Genomic DNA, 27,346 nt, shown 5'->3' with positions numbered 1-27,346 from the left:
GACCGCTGCCCGGGTGCACGGCGGTGCAGGACTCCCGGAGGGGTTAACTTGCCGGCCTCTTAACAGGATGGAAGCTCAGTTTGTACTGCCTTCCTAGGTTTTTTAACTATTATTGTTATTTTAATGATTTTTCTGAAACGGTCTTGATGCTCCCCTGCCTTCTTCCATAGCTTTGCAGCCCATATAAAGTCTTTGAGATGTTTCGGAACGGGACATGCTTTACAGTGTCCACAGTGAAGTTAATGTACTACTTCTGTGTGTACATATTTGAACTTGTTTGGCGGTAGAATCTCCACAGACTCTTTCCACACAGTGGTATACCACACAGTGGTATAAAGGTATGATAAGTATGCATCTCCTTCTTCACGATATAACATGGACCTCACATTCTTGCAGAAAATAGTGTTCCAATGTGGTATTTAACTTGGTCATCTCCATTTGGAGAGCGGCAGCATGGTACTTAAGAGATAAGTTTGAGTTACAGGTGTGTAGACACCTAGTGGGGAGAAGAGTCAGTCTCCGAGCAAATTCCCTGCTTACACTTCAATTCTCTTTATTTCAGTGCCTCCCTAAGTATGTTAGTCTGCTCTTCTGTTGACGAAGCTCATAATTGTAGTGGAAGGGAAGTTCATGTTAGGCAGTGTTTCCCTGGGGATTTTTGGAATAAGTATGAGAGAGATAGCGGTATGAGGAGATGTGGTTATTAAATGTGTTAATATAAAGGTGAAGAAAGTCTTTGCTGTCTTGTATAGGGGTGCTGAATCAGTAAGACACGTGCACCCCTCTGGTTGGGCTGGTAGTAACGTGGATTTGCAGAGCAGAAGTTTTCATTCTCAGTCACCAAAGGAATGCTAGTTAGTGTGGGAGGAAATGCTTGGGTACCAGTGGAGTGGGAGCCAGACATCATTTTTAGTAGGGGGAGAAGGGGGGAGTGGAGGGGAAGCTTTCATGTCCCCTTCCTTTTCCACTTAAATTTACAAGAATGTCTTGCATCTTTCTGTCAAACTTTAAATTTTATAGCTGCTTAAATGCCCAACATAAACCATTCTGTTGAGAGACCAGAATTCTGCCTGAACTCAGGAGTCTTTCATTGGGATCAAGCTCTTAGACAGTAAATAAAAAACAAATGAGCATTTGATTCTCTTACAATATTTATTCCTCCTTTTCCATTCCACCGGCCAAATGGAAATCCAGTAATACATCATCTCAAATATAACAATGTTTCTTGCCTAAAGTGTTTGGTGGGGTTTTTTTCCCCTTAAGATGGTCTCCGAGCTATTTATTTAAGACTAATCGGCTTAAGTCAGTTTGAGTCAAAATGTCTGAGTGTATAGACCATGTAACTTCACTTGGAGTAAAGGGAATTTGTTTATACGGGATCTTAACAGAGCAGTTAAGTAAAGAACTGTTAAAGAGGGCTCTTTGGAGACGCTGCACTGTTACTGGACTGGTGTGGAGAACCGGTGTCTGTCCCTGCGTTATGGCTGTCTGCAGTCTGGGTCTTTCTCCATCCCCAAAGCTGACAGATAGTGAGAATAGAAAAAGACATAAATCCAAGAAATTCAGCATGGACATGGGAGTGTCTCCAGGTCGGGAGATAGAATGCTGGGGACCTTGTGCTGAGGGCAGTCCTGAGGAGTGAGTATGAACCGGTACTGCAGCTCTGAACCCCAGGGAAACTGGATTTAGGGAAGCTTTGCTACCATAACTGCATTGAGTTGTTCTAACATGCAAGTAAGTCAGACCTTTTCTCCTACCTGATTCAGGTTTTTGAGTTTTTAAAATATGCTTAAAAACTGTCATAAGCAGTTATGTTGTTATAACATTTCCAGTTCTGTATTGTCAGACCAAGCGTAAGAGACACAAGTACTCATTTTAAATATCTGGCCATAAAGATGCTATGATACATTTGATAATAAAAGATCAGAGGAGTAGGTCAAGTCAGTTAAATTATGGAGTGTTCAGAAGACTTACTTCGTTGACTGCCAAAATGCCCGTAGGCAGTAGGAGTGAAATGAGTAATTGTAGCAGAGCACTTGTTGAACCTTTCTTAAAAAGAAAATAAATATTTTGGAATATTTAATGTAGTCAAAGTGGTAATTTTCTAGCAGGTTTTGCTGTGCATAGTTGGTTTTGATTCGAAACATTTAGATTAGCTCCAACACTTAGATCTAAGGTGTGTAAGTGCATTTTGTTCCCTTGCTATGCGAAATGGGAGGAACCCATGCTTTTGAAAAGGCTTCTGTACAATTTAATTGATACTTGTGCTTTAGATTTTTGTTTCCTTTTTTTCCCCCCTAGTTCTTGTCTGTATGCTGTCCTCTGGTAGAAGAGGCAAAATGAAGTATCAGTGAAACTCTCTTCATGTTCATTGCAAAGGCTGTGATGTTTGGTAGTGTGAGCTAAGCAGCATAGTTTGGTTTTTCAGAAGTGGCTGCAGGAATTTCTCATTAAAACTTTGGTGGGAGCTGGATGCCTAATCCACGTGGATAGATTTGCAAGTTACTAAAATATTTATTTTAGTAATATTTTATTTTAGTAATACACACAAGCCTACTTGTGTGTAGGCTTTTTGAAATGAGAAGTCTAATTCAGGCTCAGATAATTCTTTTCTACAGCAAAAACTGGTTGGAAGCAATGATAAGGAAGTTCTTCGAGAACTTACAAGACCTTCTGTGTTCTGTTACAGCAGATGTTGCGCAATAAGCTGCAGGGAATTATATTTAGACCTGATGGACTGAAGAGGAGCCGCATACAAATTAGGGATCAGGGTCATTCACTGGCAAAGGAAGCCCCTATACATTCTTATAAACACTGTTTAGCTTGTCAGTTAGTCATGTTCCAGGGAATTGATGACTGAGACATTAGAGAAAATGGTGTGGAAAAGAGTTGTCAGAGGTTCCCTGTTCCAGCCCTGTCTACTGGTGTCCCTTTACAATGTAAAAGGAAGTGTTTGTCAAAAAAATCAGCTTTCTGTACACTAAGTACCTAGTACACAGTCAATATTTTACTTACTGGTATTACATAGCCCCCTCAGGTCTTTTTATTCAGCTGTAGTTTAGGAGTTTCAGTGCAACTTTGAGTAGTTAGCACTTTCTGGTTCCTAGTGTAGCATTTCAAATTATGATTGGGCTTGCCTTTTTAAGTAGATGAAAATGAGTAACAATTGAAATAATGTTTAGAAAACTTTCACTGTTCTATATGTTTTTAAGCTACTGTTTCCTAAACTGATTCTTTTTTAGTCATATTTTTCCTTTTTACTTTATGGTTGGGCAACCTTGAGTCAAATGTTCAGGCCTGTATTCTCTTGCCTTTAGCGTAATTTAAGCATACACCCTGATACTTTCCTCCTGCTAGTGCTCCTTAGGTGGTCTGGGTGTGCCTGTTTCAGTTGCTGATTGTTTTTTCTAGTATTATACCATAAACACGTTAAAAAAACATCTGGAAGATGGGGGGAGTGGGGAAGCCCCTCTTTTTAAGAAAACAGAAATATGGTACTCATCAAGTAAAAGCATTTTGGACTTTTTGGTTCTCCTGCAGATTATGAAAAGACCGCTCCCACCAATAGGTTTTTGGAATATAGGCTTTGGGCTGGGGATTGTTGCCCATCCTCATGCTCTGCATAAACAGCAGGAGACTGAATACCCCAGTGGTAAGTGTCAGCGCTAATTACAGTGAGCTCCTCCTCTGTCCTGGCAGACCTCTTGTCGGGAAGGGTTGTCGCCGTGTGTCTTCACAGAGATAACATGTAAAATCTTGCTGCCAGGTTAAATATTGCACTACAGAGATAGCTCCAGGGCTTAGCCCTCTCATTCTGAGACTTCAGTAGCCATAAGCCACAGAGAAGGAAGCATGCCTCATACTGCAGGGGTGCAAATTTGGTTCAAGTAATTAGACATACATCCTTTATAAAAACACAAGTGTTAGCTGGCAGATTTTTTTTGTGAGGTCGCCTTATTTTACTGTTATTTAGGGCTCTTTTGTGGGATACAACCTCTGCCAGGGTTGCAGAAATCTTAAGTCGTAAGTGGAATCCCAAGTTCACCATCGTCAAGAGAATTTGAAATGATTTCACCAGTTTTCTCTTCTTTTTCCAGGAAGAGCATGTGTGCAGAATTCAGTGGCAGAGTATTTAAGGTACATGGGCAATCTGTGGCAAGTACAAATGAAGAAGGTGTGACTAGCTACAAGGATCAGCTGAGCTTGGGTATGGAGACCCAGAAGTGCCAGCAAGCCCAGAAGAGGAACTAATTGGAAGAATATTGCTAGACATAGAAGAAGTGGAACACATACTTCTGCAACAATCATTGACTCAGAATAAATACATCAGTAAAAACATCAGCAGTGAAATGACAGATCCTGGTGCTTTTTGATTCTCTGGTGGATTTTTACTTTTACATTGCTATTGACATTTTTATTATCCCATTTAATACATCTTGAATCTGTACATAAAAACATAACTGGACAATTGCATTTTCATACTGTTTAATAACACTTTTGAATGTTAAATCGTTTGCCAAGATGAGTGCCGAAGGATATCAATACAGAGCTTTATATGACTACAAAAAAGAGCGAGAAGAAGACATTGACTTGCACTTAGGGGATATATTAACTGTGAATAAAGGTACCTTACTAGCACTTGGATTCAGTGAAGGGGAAGAAGCAAAGCCTGAGGAAATTGGTTGGTTAAATGGCTTTAATGAAACCACAGGGGAGAGGGGGGATTTCCCAGGAACTTACGTAGAGTACATTGGAAGAAAAAAAATATCTCCCCCGACTCCAAAGCCTCGTCCTCCTCGACCCCTTCCTGTAGCACCAAGTCCTGCAAAAGTTGAAGCAGAGAGTGAGCAGCAAGGTCAGTACTGTTCTCTGAAGGCATGTGTGTCCCCCATGTTTTTCAGATATTTTTGTTTCATAGACTTGTCTGTACATTTATGTGTATAACACCTGCTGATCAGCTTTTTTAGCACATGGCTCACTTCAGTCAATTAAGAATTGTTTCTACTTCAGAATTTTTTAGCTCACACTTTGTAATTTCATGTGCTTTGTCTCAGGCACCACAGAGACCAATGACAGTGTGAGGTACATCTCACAGGTTGGAAAGTGTGCTTATAATTCACAATTGTAAAGACTTAAATGGAGAATGAGCAGGGTAGCATTTATTTTAGGTTTCTAAGAAACTGGTGGAAGTATTTCCCTCTGTGGTTCATCAAACTCACTATTAAGAAACTTCTTGGTGTATCCGACAGTACAGATTCCAAATAAACAGTATGTTCCTATCATAAATCCCTTGCTAACAGCAAAAAATATGTACTTTGTCATGGAGGTTTACCTGTGGCATTAAAGGTAAGAGCAGGTATTTAAAAATGAACAAGGGAATGATAATAAAGAGAAATTCAGATTTAACATTTTTTGGGGGTAGTGCATGCAGTAGAAAAAATAGCACTTATATAAAAAAAGAAAGACATTTCCTTTGTTTAAACACAGGTTGCTTTCTAACCTACATTTGCAACAGTGTATTGTGCAGAACTCAATTTGATCAAAACTCTTCTGTTAATAGAAGAAAGAGTCTTTTCTCTTTTTTTAATTGGAAAAACTTCAGGGTAAAAAAAAACAAACCACCCTTCCTCCAAGTGATTTGTCTCCTTTACCTACCGACATTTAGATATTTGGGTTGTACGTATCAACAAGCCAAGTCTGTTTAGGATAGATTTTACATTGGTCTTTCACTTCTCAAAAGTCTAGAATGGCTTATATTGCTTCAACATCTAACACGTCTTAAATTGTCAGTATTTCCAGCTGTAGGAAATGCAAGTTGTAGTATGTGATCCTGATTCTCACAGTGACAGCATAGTCCTGAATAGTAGCATCACCCTCTGCCTCCATAGAAATGTTTGCAGCACCACTTGCAAAGTTGTGGTACCAGTTCATCAGCTTTCATCCCACTGTGCCTATTATGAGTTTATATTCAGCTGTGCTGATAATCAATGAAGATATGAATGGAAATACAGAAAATTGTATGTGGCAACCAAGTGGAAGCCTGGCAGAAGCATTTCTAGGTTGTTGGGGGCTTAATAAAGAGGAAATCTGAACTGTTTTATATAGCAATGTCCTTAAGCCCTCAAGAATTGCTTGCAAGTATATAATGCCTAAGTGTACATCATTGTTAGAATGAAGGTGGGGCAGATGGGGGTGTAGTGGCATTTTAGGTTATACTGTCCCTATTCCTTAAGTCCTCGAACTCTTAGCCTCTAGTGATTAGAATCTCACGGTTTCTCATTAGATTAATTCTGAAAATGGGGTATTTGCTTTTGAAAGAAAACACTATTACTTCTTTAATCATTCCTTGTATTGGATATTAATATGTGCTGATCAAGTAACATGACTTTTTTTTCTTAACCCACCTGCAGAGATAGTTGTCTCCATCATATGTAACTGCAGAATAAACATGGCTCTTTGGATAGACACCTCAATGCTGACAGGTCATTTTGAGAGGCAGAGGGTGGAAAGAAAATCTCATTCTTTACATGTGCATGCTTTGGTGAAGTAACCGACATCCCAGACTTTGATGCATTTATTGCTGTAAACTTAAAATAGTGCTTTGTAACTTGCTTGGTCTCTGTACTGAAGCTTGCTTGATGCTCCTGTTCACAGCTCCACACTCTGAGCTGGCCACAGCTGTGTGCTGGGAAGTCCTGGTGTTAATCTTGCAGCTTCCGAGCCTGCCCCGGGACTGCGTTTGTAACAGACATTTATGGGAGCTTCGGCTGCTGGGAGTTACTCTGGGAAATTCTGCTGCAGATCTGGGGGGCTCTGCTTAAATGTAGGCTTTTCTGCTTCCTTGGGATGAGACAGTGCCCCAAGCCTTAGTGACTAGATCTCTCCTAAACTGAAGTTTATTGCCTCTAGACAGAGTACTATTTACATACAATGTATGTATTTTTAATAGCTTGGCACTGTGGGGATTTGAAACAAGAAAATGTGCTAATTTAACTGGGAATCTTAATCTCAAAGTCTACACACATGGTCCTGCCATGCTCCAAAATGTTTATGAATCAGCTTGCAATCCAGCCTTGTATTTTTCTGATTAAAAAAAAAATAAGCTAAGTTTCCCTAACTCCTTTTGAATTAAAGATTTTTAAGCTTCATGTGAAAGGCTAGGCACCTTCAGTAATGCCCTAGGACCAGGGATCAGACCCCCCTCAACAGAATTAGCGAAAACACTGAAATTTGAACTCCAAATAGCTCAAGAGTTAAGTTTAATTACTTTTAAAATAATGTATGTTTACTTAAAAGAAATTGGGAAAAGTAATAATAAGTGGTCTCTTTACAGATCTTTTTACTGTAAAGAACTAAGGCAGAGCACTTTAAATCTTAGAAACAAATCTGGGAATTTTGCTCTGAGAGAGTTTTATAACAAACAAAATGAAGGTAAAATTTTTAAGTGAGCAGAATAATACAAAAATGATACCTATGGTGAAACCAGAGGTGCAGGCAGAAATACAGTTCAGATAAAGAATAATGTAGCAATGTACGTTTGACTTTCAGGTGGCTTCATTATTTTTGTATATAAGATTTGGTGCAGGGAATAGCACAGTTAATATTGTCCAGCAGCCAACGTAATGGGCAGTGGGCCAGAAGATTCTTCCCAGGATGGTACTTCTTCCTACACTCCTAGAGTGTATTTCAAATAAATTCATGTATAGTATGAAACTTGCTTGACCAAATACAGTCAAGTTTACATTTTCAGTACTTGATGATTTGAAACTGCTGTGGGTCAAAATGACAAATTAATGGAGAACTGGAAGCAGACTTCTTAATGTACCTCAGTTATTTGCAATCCATATACTTTTTTCATTCTGTGAAGAGTCAATTCTGTATGTACTCCTGTTGTGCATATGTTGAATAAGAATATCAGAAATGTAATTGGAGATTTTTAAAGACTATATATATTCATATGTGTTCTTTTAATTTTACTAAATACATAGATTTATTTTTTTAAAGAAAATACTTTCTGTATTATTCTTTAAAGTACTCTTTAATACTTAATTATTTATTCTGAATGTTTTTTTTTTCCCTGGCCTTGTTAAGCTTGATCACTTGCTCACCGATGTCCAGATTGTAAATTTGGTCTAATACAAAACAATATTTAGGCACAATGCTACCAGTATTCAGAATGCTGCAGTACTCATATACAAATAATCATAGATATCTGAACAGACTTTGCAGTCGATGAGGCTAGTAACACGGGCAGAGTTGCTCATCAGGCAAGTGTTTTATGCAATCAGTCTTACTTATAAATAGGGAGCTCTTTAAATATTAAAAGCCAATCTGAAGACAAATACAACTGCTGGTGGTCTCAGAACCTGTTAAAACATTCATTTATTTATTACAACACTTAGGTCAAATCTTTCCCCAGATTTTTATTTTATCCATAACCCATTTAAATTTTTAGAACCGTTGGTCAAGACTGGAACTGGGTCTTCTTGACTGAAATTTTGGGACTGTTGCATTTTGCCTGTTTTCCCCTTACCTTTGTGAGTAAAGAAGTAGATTTAGTCTGAGTTTGTGGGGCTTTTTTTTTTTTATTGCATCTGAAAAGATATGAAAATAAAGGGGGTATAAGAGCCCCAGGAAGTCTCTAGCACCTTTCAGTTTCAGGCCTGGTGCAGGTCAGGGCTATGGCAAGGCAAATTTAATTCCTTTTGCTGGTGTGAGGCTCTCACTGGCCCAACCTGCCTTTTCCTCAGGTTTCTTCTCCCACGAGGCAGGGGTGACTGGCTGCTGCTGGAAGGATCAAGGCACTTGCAACAGTGGAGACCCAGTATAGGGTCATCTTTAGGCTCTCCACTAGACATCTGAAGTTTACATGAAGCAGTAAAGATTTGATATGATTTTTTTTTTCTTGAAATGCTTTCTTTTTTAAATTGGAGCTACATAGGGCTGGTTCCTCTCACTTTGCCCTGTCTTGCCCAACTCTTTGAAAATGAAAAGTGCCTGAGCTGTACTGAGTCCAGCTGTGTTTTGTGCACTTTGATTCAGCTCATCTGATACAGCTGCATACATTTAGAGTTGGTTCATACATTATTGTTTCTCTACCTGGTTTGTGAAGGCTGATCTTAAGCAGACTTTGGAGCATAAAACTTTGATTGATTGACAGAAATACTTTCAGATTTAACTTGACATGCTAAATTCCCACTTTGAAATGAAGGTCAGATTGCAGAAGGGCAGACCAGAACTTTATATTAATAATTTGTCTGTTTTGATGTTTTGGAGCTTCCTGTGACTTCCTGTCTAACTTAAAAGGGTTGTGTATGTTGACACTTCGTACCATTTCAGCTGAGTTAGAGCCTAAAAATAATCCAAAACTCTTCCTTCTTGTGATGAAACTATAACATAGATGTCTTAAAAAAAAAAAACCAAACAACCAAACTTTCTTTATGCTTTTCTCTTAGAACAGATACAGATCAGCAAATTAGACAGATAATGACACGGAACATTTGGAAACTCTTTCCTCTCAGAGACTAGGTTATGCAATGTCTGACAAAGATCCAGACTGACAGAGAGCATAAAACCATTTGTGCATGCTTGAACTGAATATGCTGAATTTGTTTCTTTAATTTTGCTATAAAGCCAGTAGAACGATTGCATTTCTGAAAATTATTTACATTTGTAAATTAGGGGACGTAAGAGTGAGCGGAATGCAGCGAGCCTGGAGCCTCTATTGGAAAGAAAACAGTCATCATCTCTCCTGATTTAGGGAAATGGAAAAAGGAAATTATGGGGTGAAGTGATGAGTCACTATCGCATTTGGTAAATGTATTTGCCATTCAATCCAGAGCCCTTGGATTCATTCTAAAAAGCCGGGTTTGAGTGTAAGCCTTTGTCCTGGTGCAGTCATCAGAACTGCCCTGCAGTCATGAACTTCACAAGTCGGTTGCTTTTGACTTGCACTGAGAAATGGGGCAGGTGCCTGCCAGAGAGCTTGTTGTCACGTTTCTTGGTGTACAAGGCAAATTTCTAGCTGCCAGATGAGCGCATGCATCTGAAAACAATATTTTTGCCACCTGCTTTATCGCTAATGAAAATGAAGATTTTGCAAGCTGCATTAAAGTGAGACAGAACATTTTTTTCAGTGATAAAATCAGGATTATGGTAACTAAAAAAGTCTTTGTAAGCACCACAGAGAGCACAGGGATACGCTTGCAAGTACTAGTACAAATTGCACATTAACAGTGAACCTGAGTAAGTTCATAGTTGATGCATGGCCCCACCTGCTGGTAGAGGAGGAAGGAAGCAAGAGGGAGGAATGAGCTTCAAACCCAGCATCTTCCATGTTGTGTTTTAATAATAATAAAGATAAGAGTAAAAGCGAGAGAGAGCTTTTGAGAAGAATATTTTAATTGAGCAATTGATATTTCTGGGAAAAATACATTACTTGGGGCACACAGAACCCCGTTTTAATCCTCAGAGATGACCTCAGACCTGAAAAGGTTCGTGTGGCTGAAATGCATCTTTTTTTTTCCCCCAGCTGTATCAATTAGTCTAAAAAAATACTGCTTTTTGTTACACGTTGTGTTTCACGTTGTGAAAGAATAAGACACTCCTATTTTGATGCTACAAGAAATACTTGTCTGTTTTGTATCGCACCAATTTTAATATGCCTTTCTATAGTTACAACAGTGGCATTATGTTGAGTGACTTTGCTTATCTTTCTTTAGCTTTCTGTAATACTGATTCAGTCTGTTAATACCTCCTGCTGACAGGGAGGTATCTGCTCCTGGGGCAGATTTAAAACAAGGCAATGGTGAAGTAGCCCGCTCCTCTCCCTTTGAATCATCTTGATCTGCTCCTGTAGCTGTGATCCAGGAACATCTGAAAAAAACACTGGTTCTTACTTAGGCTTGCATATGATAACATCAGTTTGTGAGTTTCAGCAACACATGGTGCTAAGTCTTTGCCAAGAATGGATCATTCTGCACCCAGAGCAAATAACTGTGCCCACTTAAATAGTTGTGTGATGCCATACATGCATCCAGATTTTCTTGTGTGAAAGAACACAGGTGTTGTAACTGCAGCTGGCTGTGCACTCTTTCACATCTGCGTCCTGCTCCAAAGCTGCTTTCCGTAATGAACATCCATGAAATCAATCTGAAGGCTAGAATACAAAGAACTGCTTTATTTTCATAGCTAAGAATGACATGGGGAATTACAGGATTTTAAAGAAATATTTATTTTAACTGGAGAAGGATTTTAAGTCCTGAGAATACTTTGGTGAGAATCTAGGTACTTACAAGAATTTAAAGAGAATTTTTGGCTTTAGAAAAAAAAAGTAATAACTGTGGCTAATACTTGGTAACTTCGGTTCATGCTTTCAGCAAAATACATGTCTAAAATACAATCCTATTTTGTGGTTTCACTAATAGAAGAGGTTTTTTTTTTTTCTTTTTTGTTATGTATTACATTTTTTGCACTTTAATATAGAAATGCCTGCATCCTTGGACATTGCCTGTAGTCTTTTGGTAAAGTGTTAGCAGGTGTAACTTTTTGTACTAACTTGACTGCTTTTTGTTCAGTCTTCTATGAATGCTGTATGCAGCAGTCCACAAGAATGGCACCCAAACACTATTCTTTATTTTCACGTATTGATCCACTTTATAAAACAGTTTGCATGTAAGGCAGCATTTAAAAATAATACTTAAGCTGACAGCTTTTCAGGTAATAAGGATCTATAATCAAAATCTTCAGGACAGAGTTTCAAAAACATGTTACTGCCCTGAGCTAGGTCAAGATGAAATGTTTCTACACTTTAAAAATATCTTTTTAAGACTATCTTCTACTTCAAAACTACTATGTAAACTATGGCATGAATGATGGAAAAGGTTTTTAACAGTTCAGTTAGCTGTCAGACAATTTGCTTGTGTAATCCACTGGATCTGTTTGTATACGCTTGGCATCATTTGCTGTGTTAGAGCATTTCCCAGAGGTTAATCTCTGAGTTTCTTCACTAGAGATTGTGGGTGTTGAGGGCAAGAAGTGAGATGTACCCTTGGCAGGTCTGAACATACCCATTTCCATTCATGCTGGCCAATCACTTGGTGGTGTCTGGGATGGGAAGATGCTGCAGGAAGAGCAGTTACTTCTGGTCCACTCAGCTTCCAGAAGCTCTTGAGCAGCTATTGTATTTTTCAGTAAATAGGCAAGGCATAGATGAGGCTGATTCTTCTCTGTGGTTTCTTTACCTTTTTTTTTTTTTTTGAATTGAGTTTCTGTATGTTGGAAAACCAGACAAAGTTAACTCTGCTTTCCTTTAAAGTTTTGATGCTTCCTTCTAAAAAACATGCACACTTAAAAATGTAAAAATAGTGGCCAAAAGTCAAACTATTCTGCTTAAACACATCATATTGGTGTAATTCAAGGGGTCTCTTCCTTGCTCTTTCTCCCCTGTGGGACTGGATTTGTTGGATGCGGCATGTCCGAGCACTTCTGTGCTGTAGCCTCCTGCTCACCAGCTGGGAAGGAAGGGAGAGTAGCACAACCTGAGATCTGTAGTCCGAGGAGGGAATGCACCTCCCAGGAGGCATGGCTGCACCACTTTTGTATGTCTTGTTTACAGATATAACAGTGAAATTTATTTGTTGGGGTTAGGAGAGAAAACTTCAGTGCTGTCACTGATTTCTTCCTAGATCTCCCCATCCCACTTGGACAAGACTGGTAGGTAGCAGATAAGCATGGAGGATTATTCTTGGCGAAGAAACTTTTAAATGGCATCAGACGCTACAGACCCATGTTTTGGAGCATGTTACAGCATCTCCAGCAGCCTGCCTCAAAGGGAAGGCTTTTAGTTCGTGAGGTTACCTTTTAATTTCCAAGCCCTCTTCCTAAGCTGTTCTTGGCTGGATGTAGACCAAAGTGCTTGAATTAGGGAATTAATGAAAGAAACCACTAATTACATGCAGTGGTAGATAAGACTGTACAGCTGTGTCTGGTTTTGTTATCTTTCTATCCAGGAACATTGCAGAAATAGCAGTTAAGGGCGAAGTTTGCAGTCCTTTTCCTACTTGCACATGGTGTTCAACCCTGTGACCACACATTCTAGTCCTCTATTGCTAATTCACAATTTTTCGTGTACTGCACCTGGACGGATACACAAAAATGACTGTTACGTTTATGAACTTAGGCTTGAATTGTCTCCTTGCTGAGACACAGCTGCTTGGCACAGGTGAGGAGCAACAGAGGCCATGGCAAAGCCCTTCATGATTTCCTGCTTTCCTCCTAGTTGACTGGCGCACGCTTGAGGGGCATCTGCCCTGCCGTGGTCTGCAAAGGGCTGTGAGGCTCCAGGGCACTGTGGGGTGCAGTGAGGTGTGATCTGCTCCCATGGTCTTCCCGTCTCCGCTGATTCATGGGTCTTCTGCGAGGGGTCGATGCTCTTTGAGAGGTCCCCTAGGATGCTCTTGGCTGACCAGGCTTTGTGCCTCTTACTGTAATACAGCCTTTCATTCTTCATTAGATATTTATTGCACTGTTTGCAATATAGCCATTCCCTTGGGAGAAACATCAGAAAATGTCATCCCTTGACATTCTGAAGCAAGTTATTTTGGGTACTTTGGAGTCAAATCTGTACAGATGTTTGAGTATAATTTAGAATATATTCTTGCCAGTACAAATCTGCTCCATTGTTCTGAAGCCAGAATTGCGTAGCTAGTCGTTAGCCTACATAAGCAATTTTCTTATGGAGAGAAAGATTTAGGGAGGCCTTTTGTTCAAGTGCAAGCCAGTTCTGAGAATAAAGGGTTTTTCAGTGGTACTCGCAATCTGGCCTGGTCAATAGAGAAAGTGTTAAGGAATGCATATTGAAAACAGCAAGTAGCAAAAATTTCATCTCAAATATCTGGAAATAAAGGACCTCTGTTCACTCAGTGAGGGGTCCTCAAGGGCACAGAGGGATGAATGTTTTAATTCTTTTTGCTGTGCTGTATTTATAATTTATTACCATTGGTTGAAAGATTAGCATGCATTCCCCACCGCTTTCATGTTTTTCTAACTTCCTCTTGGGTCAAACTTAGTGCTGACAACTCCAAAACCCTTCTGGTAGTGTGTGTAAGCTGTAGCCCCCTACGTGAATTGAGAGATTTTCACAATCCCATTATTATCAGGACACTTTTTGGGGGTTATATTAGATCACTGGCTTAACGTTTACAACAGAGCAACTAGCATGAAGTCTTGCTTCTTTTGAGCAGCTTTCTGGCTTTTGGGAGAATTCTGACTGTCTGCTAGAGGAACATTTGGCATTCGTCTGTTGTGTGTAATATTAATCATTGCTTTATGAGGACTAACCTCATAGTGATAGTTAAAAGTCTCTTCTATCTTCGATATTAAAACTTGCACTGAAAAGGATAGTGGGCTGTGGGTGCCTTCCCCAGTGATTTAAGATGCAGGACTTTGAATTGCATGTACAGTTTAGCAAAAAAGGGGAAGACAGTTACCAACTGTTATGCTTTTTCTCCAGATGTTTCCTCTAAGACAAATATCTAGGGTTTTATTATGACACAGTAAGAACACGCCAATAAGATGAGAATGGTTGGGGTTTTTTTTTTTTGCTTTTCATTGTCTGTTTGATCTAAATAGCCAGTCAATCAAATCCTGTGGTAAATTGTCTGGTATTTTAGATGGAACATGCCCATGCTTGTTAATGTGAACTGCTCTATTCTAAACAGAGTATTCAAATGTTTTATTCAAAATCCCTTTGGATGCAAACTAAAAATAAGATTATTTTAAAGTTTTGATGTTCTTGAAAATATTATACATGGTTGGGATTTTTTTTGTTTACTTAAAAGACTTGTTCATACAAGAAGCAGCAGGCTCCTATTCTGCTTTTCCTTAAATTGGTGGCAAAACCCATTCTGACTTCAGAAGGAACAGGATCAGACCTATAGTCAAAGTTTAGCAGCATTGCGACAAATCCCACAGTTCTTACTCTCACTTCTCTCAGACAAAATTCCCATCGCCTCTAGGGTCTGGAGCATAAATGCTAGCTCTGTCCTGAAGAGATTCCAGTGTACCAGATTGCATATAATATGAATGTGCATGAAATACTACACGATAAACACTGATGTAAAGAACAGTGTCTGACTGTCCTTTCACGGATTTCGAAGTCACAGAAGGGAAACACTGTTACGATCATTTCTTCTGGGGTGTTGGGCTAATGCAGGGCATGGAGTTTCACTCAGTAATTCCTGTATCAAGGTCATAACTTCTAGATAGATTTAAAGTGCGTTCCTAATTAGTCCAAACTCCTCCCTTTAGTACATATTTAATGTAGATGACTTAACTGTTTAGCCATTTGTATGTCCATTATATAGTAAGAATTGCAAATTTAGTAGTAGAAAGGTCTTCATTTGGGGGACACACACACACATTTAATGGTATTTGGTGATGACAGTACAGAGATTATTTTCACCAAGTTATTTTCTTCCATTGTATTCAGTCCTCTTCACTAATGCATACGAAAAATTTACTCCATGCTGCTAGATACTTTGGCAAGCCTGTTTTTTTTCTTAGGGCTGCCTGTTTGAGTAACTAGTGTGATAGTAACGAGGGTTTCTTATAATTGAGGAAATGATGTGGTGACAGTTTTAATTGTATATTCTGTTACTGTAACAAATTATTACATTTACAATAAATAGTGTTTTATTACCTTGATGCATGTGCATATATACAGAGAATTACGCACTATAGTAGGAGAACATTGCTAAGATTGCAAAACTATGCATCTGAAACTTGTGTTTGTACATGTAATTACACCTTCTTGGAGTGTATGCCATCTGATATAGTTTTTAATTACATAGTCACCTGCCCCCTTTTGCCGCTTATCCTTGCTTTGTTCATTGTCGAGGTCTTCACTGAATGGGAATTGCTTCATTCTGGTTGTTCAGTTTGTGGTCTTAAGCCACCTTTTCTTCACAGCCTTCACGCTCCTCTCTGGAAACAGGTTTCTTCATTGCCTCTTCTGCTCTTTCCAGTGATGTGGCTGATAACCACATATTCATATTCACAAATACTAAGTCATCTTCTGCTCACTGTTGTGAGCAATGGTGGTATCATGATTCCAGGAAGGAATGAGGTAGACCAAAAAGACAATGAAAAAAATAACTACTGTTTTAAGATAGTTTAAGGTTGATCTCCTTGTAATAGGGAGGTCATGTGGAAAAACACTTCAGAAAACTGAATCTGGGGACAGAACTCTTAACTTAAAGAACTCTTAACTCTAACACTTGAATTTTCATTGAGATAACTAAAACGAGGAACCCGAACTGCATTAGGTTTCACAGTGTACAGCTTTATTTGTCACAAGGAGCGAGTACCATCTGCTTACTCCATGGCTGGCTTCAGTTATTGAGTACTGGGTGTCCAAGACAATTCCTTGCAGAACAAATCTTCCTGGCATACCTCTGCCTGCATCATCCAGCTTCACCAGCTGGAATCCAAATATAAGCATCAAAAGCAAAAGAATTATTAGAATGTGAGTGCACAGATTCAACAGATGTGGTGACATAATTTACTGTTGTCTCACTTGTTTCCCGATTCTGAGAATTCAAAGTTCTCAGATTTCAAGTTCTCAGTACTTTGTTGTACATGTAAAGCATGTCTTGCAATAGAAATATGCATTTCAGGGATGTGCATGTTTTCAGTACTTTTTGCTTTGCGTTTTTATGGTGCATATCTAGTATGCACCATTTTTTTTCACTGTATCGTAGTTGTGATTCACAATGCAGGAATTTTTGCAAATGATGACATTATATAGTAAATTACAGTCCTTGAAACCTGATTTTAGTTTTCTAGTACAAATCAGTAACTCGTTTACTTGAAAGATGTTTTTGCTACCATCTTTATTCTGCCATGTTGCAAACTGCAACCTTATTTAATCAAGAGGTGTGGCAGTGCACCTTCATCCTAGTGTGACAAAGTTTTTTCCTGGATTACTCTGTTGCTAGCATCATACATTGCATTTCTCTTTTGGGAAATACTAGTTTAGAAAGTGGAAATCGAGGCAGCTTCAGTGTGGATGATAGATGGGTAATGGGGGAGGTATGAAAAATACTCTTGATACCTGGAATGGTTATTCATTAACTTTCCAGACACACTGGAAACATGGGAAGAGTGTTCTGCCATGGAGGAATCGGTGCCGTCTTGCAGCAGGCCTCTATGCCAAGTTGAAGGATAGGCTTACTCCATATGAAGTTGTCTGCACAACCTTTGTGTTTTTAGGTTTTTCATATTTTGTGTCTTCTAGATACCGGTATGGAAATTGCAGGGTCATTGGGTTTGTATGTACAAATAAGACACAGGACTCTGAAGAATCAGGGGATTTGATCTTTGAAAACCAAGAGTGTATGAATGCATGCTCCTATGAAAACTCCAAATTGCAAAAATCGTTTGTAGTGGGCTACAGAGGCATTTGACAGATTACGTGCAAGTACATACATGTGTGTTTCATTATTTGATTGCCTTAGGAGACTAGTGTTTAAGTTGGCAGATCTACTTATTAAAAGCAAAGCTCTTTGGCTGGCAGGATTACAGAATGCCAGAAGGAGAAAGAGACCAAATGCTGAGAGAGAACGTGTAATGTGCAGAAAACATGGGGAAGCTATAAAGCCAGCAGGAAAAAGTAGACTTAAATGTGGTTCCAATTTGTTCTATTGGGCTCAAGTTGATAGCCATGCAGAAGTAAAAGCATGAAGTTCTCTCACTTCAATATGAATTTAATGTTTTGGAAAATACAGAGTTTTCTGTCATGTTAAGTTTTGGTCACCTGTTTGCAGCCTGTCAGAAATCTTTAATCCATGCTTATTTTCCTGACTCAAATTAAAAAAAACAAACAAAACCAGCTTGCTTTGAAGCTTTACAAAGCACTGTCAGACCATGGCATAAGTGGACACTCTAATAGGCTCTGAAACTTTGTTCTTAGTCTTTATTAGCTTGATGCAAGACTACAGTATTAACTCGCAGTATGTGTTAAAATTCTGCATGTAATTTGGTGATATGTAATTTGTAGCTGTTTTGGGGAAAACAAAACAAAAACCAACCCAGTCTTTATACACAGTAGTTTAGAACTAAACTATCTTGCAAGGTTTTGGAAGCAGCAGCCAAACAAGTTGAATATGTGTGTCTAGAGAAGTCTACACCTGTGGCCTTGGACTTTCTTGCTCAAGTTGGGTCCCTTCACAACCTCAGGCAACACTGATTAGAATATTCACTTGGTCCTTTGCATTTTTTTATTCCCAGCTGAATGCCATTAGAATAACCAGCCACCTTGCTCTGTCTCCAGAGAGTTCTCAGTTTGAGAGCAAAGCTTGAAATGTGGGAAGCTGACTGATGTAGTGGAACACAAGAAAAAGAGAAGCAGAAGGACTGGGTCCCCTGAGAGATCAACAAATATGGTATTTAAAAAAAAAAACAAACAAGAAAACCAAAAAGCGTTTTCATTTTCCTTAAAACAAGGCCTAGGTTTAGATGATTGCTCATACTGATACCTCTAAAAGAGGCTATTAGTGGCACATTTACCATGAAATATTAGAACCCTTTGGGAGGTGGCAGGCTCCTGATTCGCAATTCTGAGTCCTGCAAGAATTAGGTACCTGGCGGTAGCGTAGCAGAGCTTAGGTGAGTTACACCAGCTATCTGCTGCATCTACCATTTTTGAGGAGCTTTATCTTGTAAAAGCCTCAGTAAAGTTCTCTGAAGATGCCACGGCTGAGCTAATTAGGATACAAGTTTTTCCGGCTTCATGGACAAGTTTGGAGGGGTAAAATTAGAAGGAGAGATAGGTAGAAAGATGCTTGTCCGATGTAGCATGCAGTTCGTGTGAACTACACTTAAAAATGGAGTCGTAAGCCTGTAAGAATCAGGTCAGTTTAAAGTTAATGTATTCCTCTTCCTTCTGTTCTCGACAGGGAGCTGTTTTTTCGGAAGGATTCTCCATCTGGGAGTGAAGTGAGCCATCCTTTCCCTTCTTGGCATGGCCCACATTTAAATAAATAAATAAATTCCTTTAAAAAGGTAAAATGGAATGAGAAAGAGGTGTTCCATTCTGGTAGGGTCAAATAAAGGTAACTCTGGTTCTTTCTTTTGGCAAGATGACCAAGGGATTCCTCTGGAGCACAATAACAAAAACAGACATGTAAGACTTCCTTTTTTTCTCTTCCTCCCCCCCCATCCCCGGTACGATAGCAGGAAAACAACCAGGATATACCTGGCCTTTTGACAGAATAGCAGCCAATTCCCAGTTCTTGCTGGCCAATGTGGAAGAGGGCTTACTCCTTCCAGCCAGCAGCCTTACAAACCTCCACCCATTTCTTAGTGAGTCATAGCTGGAAAACCTTTTCACATGTTTGATCACATCTTGTGCAAGTCAGGGATATATTTTTACTCCTTTATTGCATCCTATAATCGACATTCTGAAACAACTGAGTGATTGTAGCTTTAAGCTCTGATTGTACATATGTGGAAATAGAGATGGATGTATAGATAGACATTATATATTTCAGATATGGATGGGTTAGTTAGAAGACTAGCTAACTTTATCGGCAGGAGCAGGGTGGTGGAACAACTGTTTTGGGGTTTTTGTGTGTGAGACCTGTAGAAGCTCTGTACACTTGCAGCACTTAAATATTCAACAGAATAGTATTTTTTGGCATGCTCATTTATACACTCAGTACTCCCCTGAGTTCAGAGGCAGTCAACTTGAGCACTGATGCTGCTCCCCATGAATTTTGTAGAGGGAAGTTGGAGAATGTCGACAGCATGTTCCCCTGTGCTGGAGTAGGCCAGTGTAGGGCAGCTGCCCGGTGGCAGAGGCAAGGAAGGGAAGCAGCAGGTCAGAGTACTTCTTGCTTGCCTCTTGAGTCTTTGTAGAGGACATAAAAAGAGCTTCTGCCTCCCTGGCTTCTTCCTTGGAAGAGCAGCTTTCATTTGAGCCACCTGAGTTGAAAATCACAGGGGGAACATGTTGTCAGTTCTTAACCGGATGTGTATGTTTTTTTAGTTTGCACAGCCCCTCTGCAGTTTAGGCTTTCCAAGACCACTTACAAAATACTTTCTGCAGTTATTTCAGCCTCTTCTGCTCAGTCTCACTCCTTCACAACACACTGCTTGTTTTCAAGAGGGACACATTTTTCTTTGTTTTAGACCCCAAGAATGCTGTAGGGTTGCATGGAGGTTGCAAAAGGATTTCTCTGAGTTGAAGTGCTTAGAATTATGCTTGGGTTTTCTTAAAGAGAGGATTTGCCTCTTGCTTTTAGTCTCTTTGCAAATGAATACTCCCAATGCAGACTGAAATCCTCTTCCATACCTGCTTACCCTGACTTCAGTTAATGTTTGGCTTGCAGACAGTGATGTGAAAAGAGCCAGTTTTTCATGCTAGCTTTTCATTAGCACCATCTTTGTTGTTATTTTTAATTCTTTTTTTACACTTCCAATAAATAGATTTTGCACTATATGAATTTCTGCAATGCAGTATGCTAGACAGTACACAAATAAAGGTCTTTGTCCAGTTGCAGTTAGCCAGCCAGTTGAGACCCTGACTGCTTTGTAAAGGTCCATGAAGTTCATTCACCACTTTAACTGCTAAGGTCTAAATTAAAGTTACTTCAGCAGTGGAGTGTGAACAAACAGTGGTTTATGGAAAAGACGTCTTTAAGTTCATGTGTTAAGTACTTCATGTTCTGTGACATCCTTTTTATATAGCATCTTGATAGTGTGAAATATATCGGAATGAGAAATGAATGCTGACATTGCTATGCAGAGAAATCTCGACAGGTGTATGAGATGGGTGAAAAAAATCTTATCACATACAGACTGAGAGTTTTCTTCTTCATCTGAAATTAAAGACGATAGTGGGATTAACTCTCTGTAGACCCAGTTCAGGAATTTCCTAATAATGTTGTTGCTTCTGTATCTATGTCAGATCAGCCCATGGCTTAATGGCTGTAAGGATTAACCCAGTTTTACTTTCTTATAAGAGTGCCTTTCAGCATTGCTGTATTTCTGTTACTACAGCTAGAGCCCTAAGCTTTTTCTTCCCTTTTTTTTTTTTTTAAGAGGAGGAAAAAGGCTTGCTTTGAAATACATTAGTTTCCAGAATAAAAAAGCCCTTCTGATGCTGAACTGCTGTTACCATTGTTTGCATTTTTTTTTCTGGGTGACTGCTATACACTCATTATTTTTAACTTTCTGTGTACTTATAAATGTTTCCCATAATTCCCAAAAGATGAAGGAGCTGTTTTGGCTTTTATCTGTCAGCAGCTTCTGCCAGTGCTTTTATGTAAATCTTCTAGATCTAAACAACTTGACTTCTCAAGCACAGTAATACACAATATCTTTTTCTTGCAGTAGTGAAGAGCTTATTCTTTTCCTCTCTATTGCTTGCCTGTGTATAGTTTGAGGGGGATTTGTTGGCATTTTTTCCCCATTAGTTTCTCCACAGCAAAAAGGTAGCAAAACAAAGTATTCTTTCAGAGCAAAACAACATACTGTCCTTAATTTTTATGTATTGCGATTATTGAATAAAAAGAGTATGTTTTAAAATATGCTTCTCAAACAAAGTTATTATCACAAACCAGTGATGGCCTCGCGTAAGAAACAAATTCATGGTACCAACAAAAAAGAAACAGCAGTAAGGAACAGGGGTCCTTTACAGGTGAGACAGGTCATTCTGGAGCAAGTTCCAGCATTCCCAGTATCTCACAGTGAATGTCCATCCAGCAGTCCTGTCTCGGTTACAAAGAACATATGCTGCTGGAGCACCATTATTAACCATCACCATGGTTATGTGGAAAGGGAATTGAGGTTAGTAGTCTTGGTAGGTTAGGGCCAAACTACAGAAGAAAATACATGTCACTGCTTTTTAGGTAAAAAAGGTTCCAGCACGGGAACTCACTCGATCTGTGAAGTTTTACCTGATGGAGTTCATTGAAATCATCTCACCATGACTCTCCACTAGCTGGCCAGAACTAAAATTTTCAAGTGCCTCTTGAGATGGACATCAGCATTCCTTCCCTTAAAAGATAGGCAGCTGTCTTTCTCTTATGTGACAAAGGTTTCCAGGAACAACAGAGTACGTTTTTCCTTCCCCACTTGCTAGGAAGAACTCGAGAACAAGTTGTGGAGCAAAGTACTCTTGCATGGGAAGTCGAGTTGAGCTAATAGAAAATTCAAGTTTGAAGGGGAAAGTAAACAGGAGAATATGAGCCTACTGGGTGACCATGTGTCCTTGTACAATCTAGATAATGCTCCAGGTAATAAATACCTCAATTCTCCAGCTGGGTTCTGTCGCTTGAGAGCACTAGGCTTTGTGTGCTGAAATGGGCAGAGTAATTTCATGGGAAGAATGCTATTTCATTATGTGGAAAGAGACGAAAGGAAGAACTCAGATTCAAATTGTACATGCAGTCTTAGTTCTTTGTTGTCTTAAGTTTTGAGTGCTTGACCTAGTGGTCTTGATGCTCTTCTAATGTAGTTTTCTTTATTTGTCTGTGTAGTATAGCAGGCATCAGACAGAGGGAGCTTTGCTGCTGATTCCTTGTAGAGTGACTGTAGTAAAATACCATGTAAATATATTAACTTACATATAGTATCTTGAAAATAAATCATGCTTTTACTAGAGTTTCACTGTTCCTTTTTTTAAAAAAAGTCTAGAGCGCAGAAGTTAATAGAATATCATGGCTTTAATATCCTTGGGAAAGATGAGGTAGAGTTCGTGGGAAGGCAGCTGGCATCAATTCTAAGACATAGCTTAGTAAAACCTCCCTTACTGGTCTTATGATTTGTTTGTAGAGAACTATCACAAGTTTGTTCCGATTCTGATAAGGGCTTCTAGGTACTACTACTACTGCAATCTGGATGTTTAATGACAACAATAACCCTGAAGGTTGCGCTGGGAACCTGATAAGTAGGTCACAAGGTGCAGCTGCCAGCGGAACATGCTGTTTGTCCTCACACCTGCGCTATCCACACTACACTTGAATATTCAATGTCATATATTTTCCTTCTTGATACCATGTATGGTTTCATGTCAAACCACTGCCAGAAGCTGGAATGGTAAGTTTTCCATTGCCAGTTAATATCTCTGAGGAGAACTGAGCAGAATTACTCAAATTCTTGTAGAGCTCAGCTCTTTTCTAGCCCTGGAGCAACAATCCTGAAGGAGGAGGAGGGAATATAACAAGCCCGACTTGATGAAAGAGTTAATGTTTTGCACTTCACTGGGTCCAGCTTCTTGGTTGACCCTGTCCTGTCCCTCCCTTACTGTCACCTCTGTCATCACCTCCTTGCTTGTGGGGATGCAGTAACTTGGTACCCACACCACATTTTACCTCTCATCTTCTAATATCTCTGACTGAAAACTGCTGGCAGGGAACCTGCAGACATCAGCAAGACACAAAAAATAGGTGTTGGCTTATTAAAATACTTTCTTTGTCCTCAGAATCACGCTCTGAGGATTGTACTGGCTCGTTCTGTTTAGAGGCATTAACCTGCTCTTCCATTTAAAGTGATGCTCTAGGGACTGTGAGAACACTGCTACCTGCTGTGCTCTTGCACGTCACCCAGGGCTTGGGGTGATCCCTGAGAATGCGGGGTGCGAGGAAATGAAGCATCAGTCTGCCATCACTGAGAAAAGCGTGGGAAGCCTCTAGCTATGCCCTGTGCTCCAGACCACTGGAAGGAGGTGAGACGCACCTCTCCCGGAGACCAGCAGTAACAAAGCCCTGGTGCCAGCCTGCTTGGAGTTCAGCTCCAGCGGTGTCTGTCCTGGGCCCCCTCTGTGCTCCTCAGCTTATTGGGTGCTTTCCTCTACTTAGAAGCAGAAGGCATCTTTTACTAGATTCTTGCTTATTTCTTATTTTTCTGCTTATCTCATAGCTCTTTGAAAGAACAGTTGAATAAGCAGGCAGTTTTCACATCTCTTCCTTGGGTTTTTTGGGGGTTTCTTTTGTGAAACAGTTTATGCATTATGTATGGCATTACAATGCAGTGTACTGCATGCCAGAGTATTGCACTTAGCTAATATTTTTTTTGTAAGCCTTGCAATTTTTCCTCAGAACAGGGCTGCTTGTTTCTCTAATTATGTTAATACTAATTGTAAATAGTTGCAGCCATTTCAAATCCTAAATTCAGTTCTAGTTTGAAATGGAGTATTGCAAAAGCTCACCCACAGAGGGAAGCAGAATACTGTCTACAACAGTCTTAACGACAGGCTGCTTTTTAAAAATGATCTGTGCGTCAGTTGAAGCCAACAAAGAACATCTGTTGTCTTATTTATAGTTCCTATTTCTAAGAAGTATATTCTGTAGCAGATGAGAAAAGTCCCTGACAGCTCATAATTCATAAAGTTACTGAGGTTTAATCTGATAGAATATTATGTACAGAATTCCTTCCCAGTACAGACAGTATCTCTTCCCTTTTAACAGATGGTAGAAATAGGGCTTTATGAAACATTAAATTAATAGGTGTGAAACGTGATTAGCAGCCACGATTAAAAGTATTAAAGTATTATAAAGGAATATAGTATTCAACACTGTGTTGCTTGGTGGTTTTATTTTTCTGCTTATTTGTGCAGCTAAACTTCCCTCAAGCTAGACACCATCTTTTTTTTTTCTTTCTTTCTCTGCACTTTCATTTTGTTTTGTCTTCGAGGAATTCTTTGTTGATTAATGCAGCAGCTCTGTGACAAGCATTCATTTTTGTGTCAGAGAAGGGTGAAGAGACCCCAGATTTCTTTTGGGAGAATTGGTACATTATACATTATGACTTTCTATATCAAATCAAAGCTTTGTTCCATCTAGTTCTGCCATCTATTGTTCATAGATTATTTTCTTGCGCTAATCTGTATTTGCCTGGGCTTGTTTCCCTTCTGTTCCCATAGTTGCCCCTATTCTCCTTAGCCCTGAGAGTGCAGCTGGTGCAACTTTATAAATGGGGATGAAGAGAGTAATTAGTTCTCCCAGCCCCCCAAACTTCCTGCATAATCACTGTGCACATGATATTTTATCAATCAGATCATTGCTTGCATATATGTGCTGATAACCCTGGAAAGTATCTAGGCAAAGTATTTGACTTGTCTCAGTTACAGCATTGATTTATACAGGTGACTATGTCTTTTTCCACATATTATGTGTAGCCAGGATAAAATGAAGTAACACTCGGTTTTTATTCTGACTCTCCTAGATTCAGTGGGTTGGACTATAAATGGCCCAATCATAATATACATACATTTGTTCTCCTGGGAAAATGACTGCCTGGCCTTATTCTGTTAAGTGCCACATATATTACAACAAGTTGTGTACATTTTTCTACAAAAGTCAGTTTGAAATGCCCCTTTTTCAAGCTTATAGGTGATGTTGTCAGTACCTACCTCATGCAGAGGATTCTGGAAGTGCTGGCTTTGCGTTTTGGGTGGTGCGCTGGAACTGACTGGAGTTCAGAAGGTCATGCAGGTGAGAACTCCTGCAGTCATGATCCTTTGGAATAAGCCCCTTGGAAAAGTTCTTGTCACTCTGTACTACTGATGTAGGATCACAGCAGAAATATGGATGCTTTAAAAAGCTATTTGAAGTCCAGAAGCATATTAACAGAGTATTGTTTATCCATGAGGGTTAAATGTTGTCATTGAGATGCCCTGGGAAGGGTGTTTTGCTTTATTCAGGTGTTTCTCCATTGAAGACAAAGGAAAAAGAGGAGTGACAGCTGATGTGATAAACCAGTTTTTCAGTACAGATCTGTATTTCCTTCTGTGGCTAAAATCTTCAGTGTACCATTAGCAGAGAATATCTGAATGAAGTTGTCACTTTGTACTCTAGTTCATACCCAACGCCTACCGACCGATGGAAGAAGTAGACTGCGTTGGCCACATAGTACTGAAGGATTTTAGAATTGGCAGTATTTCCATCCAGCTTCCCAGTTGTACTCCAGTCATGTAAGGTCACCAGCAGGCATCATTTCCCTATTCCTTTTCATAGCTCTGGGGTCATTCATATCGCAATAAATCTTGACTCACAGACATTTTTCTGCCTTCATAAAAATGGGCTTCTTGTGAGCCCGAAGGCTGATAGTGTTGGTGGGCCAGACCATTCCTTTTTCTAGTGCTGGGATAGTCTTCACCTCTCTTCATTTCTCCTGGATCTAGTCTCCTTTGACTGCCAAGGCTTCTGTGGTATTCTGAGTCCGCAGTCTGCCCGATTGACGACACCTGATAAAAATAAAAGACAAGTAATAGTAGACAGACTTATTAAGCCACTTGTAATGATGTGTCAAATTCACTGAATCTTAAATCTCTTTCATATTTTTCCATGAATAGTGCTGTCTTTTAAAAATCTTCTAATGAAACCAGTACTGGAGAAGGTGGTTGAGCGCTGAACAGCTCTTACTCCTGCTGCTTTCAGTGATGCTTTCAGTCTCTAGGAGAATTAACTATAGCCAATCTAAATTATCTCAGGTCAGTATGGTCTAAGGAGAGGTATTTTTCTCTTTCAACAGTTGCAGCTGAATTTACTATCTATTGCAGTCCTCGATTTATCTGAGACACACAGTGACATCAGCTTCTTTGTCTTTGCTCTCACCTTCTTGTCTTTCATCCTTGCCCAGTGAAAACTTTTGCTAATAGCAGTTGGGCAGTTCTGAACACTCTGCCTGTTCTTTTGGTAAATGCAATTAGGCTTTCTGAAATTGCAAATGGCAAGGCAAGGTTATGATCCTCAAATCTCAGTGAATTTCTCTCTGGTATTTATTTGTAATGCCAGACTCATCTTTTTGTGCCTTGGTCTGGCATTGAAGCCGAAGCACAGATCTCTGTGGAAACTAGCTCCATAGGATTTAGGGGTTTTTTAATCTTTCATACTGTTCTACCGAAAGTTTCTGCAGGAACTTGCTGCTTCTTAAGTCTATAAAGAAACATATAATGGACGATGAAATGCCCTCTCACTAGAAGTTAGGCGTTTTGTGTCAGTAAGAGTTGCTTCACTCTGTGACGGGTTTTGAGGCTCATGTAGCCTTTCTTCCCCAGCTGATGAAAGCAGGTGCTGAGGGGGCCACGATGGCTGAGACTCTGCATCTGGACCAGCTGCCACCACAGGGCTGTGAGAAGCATCAGGCTGTGCCGTCATCCATGCGGAGGTACCTCCTGGTTACACTTCCACTGTTACAGGATCTGAACTCGTGTTTCCGCAGGCATGGCTTTTGGTGTGTTCTCAGTGCAGTCTCCTGAAGCACTGCTGTCTCTGGTCTGGGGGTCGCTAGCAGTCAGCACACAGGAGTACATGGGACTGCCTCAATTCATACCACTGCCTTA

General features: G+C 39.7%; 1 protein-coding gene across 1 annotated transcript in view; it reads left to right on the top strand.

Moving 5' to 3' along the window:
* Positions 1-4,114: 4,114 nt before the first annotated feature.
* Positions 4,115-27,346, top strand: part of PIK3R1 (phosphoinositide-3-kinase, regulatory subunit 1 (alpha)) — a 56,432-nt gene continuing 33,200 nt past the window's right edge. Inside the window, exon 1 of the mRNA XM_009327264.1 lies at positions 4,115-4,855. Coding sequence (XP_009325539.1) covers positions 4,522-4,855 — 334 coding nt within the window. The 5' untranslated portion in view covers positions 4,115-4,521. The remainder of the gene's footprint in view (positions 4,856-27,346) is intronic.

The sequence above is a fragment of the Pygoscelis adeliae genome, unplaced genomic scaffold (assembly GCF_000699105.1).
Source record: "Pygoscelis adeliae isolate BGI_AS28 unplaced genomic scaffold, ASM69910v1 Scaffold26, whole genome shotgun sequence".
In the NCBI taxonomy this organism is placed as follows: Eukaryota; Metazoa; Chordata; class Aves; order Sphenisciformes; family Spheniscidae; genus Pygoscelis; species Pygoscelis adeliae.
Note: the sequence above shows the minus strand (reverse complement) of the source record. Positions and strands in the feature narration are given on the sequence as shown.